This window comes from Brassica oleracea, chromosome C9 (assembly GCF_000695525.1).
Source record: "Brassica oleracea var. oleracea cultivar TO1000 chromosome C9, BOL, whole genome shotgun sequence".
Taxonomy (NCBI): domain Eukaryota; kingdom Viridiplantae; phylum Streptophyta; class Magnoliopsida; order Brassicales; family Brassicaceae; genus Brassica; species Brassica oleracea.
Window position 1 is genome coordinate 49,529,789 of NC_027756.1, and position 3,468 is coordinate 49,533,256.

At 34.9% G+C, this 3,468-nt stretch overlaps 1 protein-coding gene across 1 annotated transcript; it reads right to left on the reverse strand.

The window, feature by feature from the left end:
• Window positions 1-309: 309 nt before the first annotated feature.
• Window positions 310-3,149, reverse strand: LOC106316332 (ethylene-responsive transcription factor ERF113-like). The gene is made up of 2 exons (XM_013754205.1): window positions 2,795-3,149; window positions 310-882 (listed from the first exon to the last, which is right to left on the reverse strand). Exons 1-2 carry the CDS (start codon window positions 2,907-2,909, stop codon window positions 350-352), a joined length of 648 nt encoding a protein of 215 aa, XP_013609659.1. The 5' UTR covers window positions 2,910-3,149; the 3' UTR covers window positions 310-349.
• Window positions 3,150-3,468: the final 319 nt, after the last annotated feature.

Genomic DNA, 3,468 nt, shown 5'->3' on the forward strand with positions numbered 1-3,468 from the left:
AGATAAGGCTCGCATGTACAGTTGAACACGTTTTTTTTTCTTTAAATGATTAGTGATTGCGATATTCGCAGTGATCATCTATGATTGTTTTGAGCACTCCTAAACCAAAATAATTTGTTTGGGCGTATCTGCTCAATGCATATAGAGCTTTTCGTCAGATGGTTTATCCAAAAATAGATATAACAACTAAGATTTAAAAAAACAGGATGTTACGCAACAAAGGACATTCAAATTTTCGGTGCCACCTCCTTGCCGCCATTAGCAGAAATAACCAAAATAACAATCCAAACGAAAATATGGTAATGATTATAATTTATGAGACTGATTCGACCGACAACAATAATTAAGATTATTCTCTTGGGTAGTTATAATAGTGGTAACCATAGTTCTTCTCCTCTTCACGCTGCTGGTGAAGTTGTTGCTGCTGTTGCGAACTCAACGAGGAAGAAGAAGACGAAGGCGTTGAGAAAGGCTGTTGCTGCTGACTTAAGAGACTTGACGTGTAGTACGATAAATCAACGTCATTGTTACTCGTAAGCAACTGAGCGTATTGAAGTATGTCCTGGTTATAATTCGTTGGCCACGTAGTAGGAGGAGGTGAGTTCATTAATTCACTACCTCCTCTTGGAACATGATCAATTCCTGATTGAGATGCGACATAGGTTGTGGTTGAGGGGCCTTGTAGGTGTTCTGGGAAGTTTAGCTTAGCCTTGGTGCCTTTGAATTTGAGGGCGGCTCGGTCGTAGGCGAAAGCAGCTTCCTCTGCTGTCTCAAAAGTCCCGAGCCAGACACGGGCTGCTTTCTTCGGGTCACGGATCTCGGCCGCCCATTTTCCCCATGGTCGCTGCCTGACCCCTCTATAGTTTTTTCTTCTTGGTTGATCTTGAAGAATATGTCAGAAAACAAAAGTTATTGCATGTAACACAAAGAAACAAAAAGAATGTATGCATACGCAATTCTACATGCTTGAGAAGATATATATGAATTCATCTATTACGTAAGGCAAGAAAAAATTAAGGCTGCAACTGGATTGACCATATTTGGAATGGAATGCTTTGGAATGATCAATTCCATTAATTCCATAAATTTTTTTACCATTTAACATGAATGGAATGGAATGCTCATTCCATCAATTCCAAAAAAATCTAATCAAAATATAAAGCAAAACATTCCAAAACAATTTTGATAAGGAACAAATGGAATGAATCCATTCCATTTTTCTACTGCATTCCATTCATCTTATTCCATTCCTTTTTATTCCACGTATTCCTTTCTTGATTTACCAGTTAAAGCCTAAGAGAAAATTAGTGTAAATGTTTATTACCTGACAGGAACAAAAATGATGGTATGGTCTAATTAAGGAAAGATGATGCATAAAATACTACAACTGGATGCATCATCAACCATGTAGATTATGGAACTTTGCACATATACTATATACTTTTCTTCTCACAAAATTACATTTTAAATATTTTTTTACATTTGGACTGCAATATATTGAGGCCGTAATTTGTTATAACTGACTCAACTTGAAATGTAAGTATATATCGGGTTATATATATATATATATATTTTTTTTTTTTTTTTTGAAACTAGAAATATAAGCGTCTGGTTTCATTATAATCAGAACTGGACCAGTTGTTATTGAAAGAAGCCAAAATACCAGGGTTATATATTTGCTTAATGTATAACTAGATATATTTGAGTGGACCGAGATCAAAGCTTGAATCGTCTTACTTATATATTTAACCATCTTCAAGATGGAACTCTATCAACAGATTAAGTACAGCTAGATATACCCAAAATTCGAGTTAATTACTTTCTCAGTTATACAAACTAGCAAAATACTCTTCTCACATCTTGTCACAGACAAACCAAAAAATTCGAAGATTCAAACCTCTACATGCATAATGACATAAAAAATTGGCAGAAAATTAATAAAATTGAGCAAGGAGTTATTAGTAATCAATTTAAGATTTATTCAAAAAAAAAAACAAAATGTCAATCAACTGAATTTCGCTCTAGAAGGAAATACGGGTTTATTTGTTTCTATGTATGATTATTTTCGGTTGTATTTTTGTGCATACAGGATGACACATGTAAACGTAACTCAACAATCAAAGAAGAAAATGTGATTTTGTGACAACCCACTCAATAAAGTATAAACTAAGACTTCAATTTTTGATTACTACTTCTGAATATGACATTTTGGCTTTTAACGCACCTGAAAAACAAGTTAGTCATGTTGGAATACTTCAAAATATTGATAAAATGACACGCATAAAGTTGATAAAGAACAATTGAAGACAATTAGTTTGAAATGAACAAAGGAACGTGCGTGTTTGACGAGTTAAAACCTGCATTAATAAAATATTACCTAACTTGTACTTTGAATAGAAACAAAATCTAGATGTATTAAAGAATAGACACGTACTAGTAGTAAACTGATCGGTGGTTCAATCCAAGACAGAAGGAAGGTTCTTTACGTAAATTAAATGACATATGAATTGAACTTAAACCTAACCTATATATACAAAGTCCATTTTCCTCCTAATTCAATTAATAGCACGTCTTTAGTCAATTAGAGCATGATTAATGGGGTTCTTAGGGTGAGGTTCTGAATATAACAAGCTTCTGAATATAACAAACCGTTTCTTAATTTTTAACTAAAAAAACTAAAAACTAGTTTAACTTATCATTAATAACATCAGCTTGCTAAAACGATTAAGCTGTTAATTTTTAGAGACATATGGTCAAGATAATTATGGTATTTAAATATGAAACTAGTTACTACCTTGGTCTTGTTGTAGTTGATCCGACTTACTAAGCTCTTGTTTGATCGGAGAGTCTGACCTTTCTTGCCCGTCGGCTGCCGGATACTCGATGGCACGGCTGAGAGATGATATCATGGCGGTGACATCAGACTCATTCCAAGACGGATTCTCCGCCGCCGACGTTTCTGGTGGAACCGATTCCTTTCCATACCTCCGATCCAGTTTTACAACAAATTAACTATGTGTTCACACACGCACGGTAAGAACAGCACAGCACCTATATGTGAGTCAAAGGAATGATTAATAGAGCATGGAGCTTGCCTTGGTGATGAGGAAGTTGGGAGGAAAATTAAGGGTTTTCTGTATATAGCTATATTGATGTTATGAGGAAAGTTATTGTAGAGTTGAGAAAACTGTTTATATATAGAAGGATTTACAATTTATCCATTTTAATATCTGGATAATTTCATTAACCAGTCGCCTTTTCTCTTTCATCAAAACCAGAAGAAGAAGAAAAACTCCATAGCCACCGATCTTCCTCCGTAGTTGGCCGTGCTTCTCACCGTCGGTACGTGAGGGAGGATCTGCTCCTCCTCTTTAGTTTGAGCTAAATCTTGTTTAATTTCGTCTTGTGTTTTTTAAGTTCTTTTGTGAATCAGATCAGTGATTCGATTGTTTAAGTCTCCGGTAATGT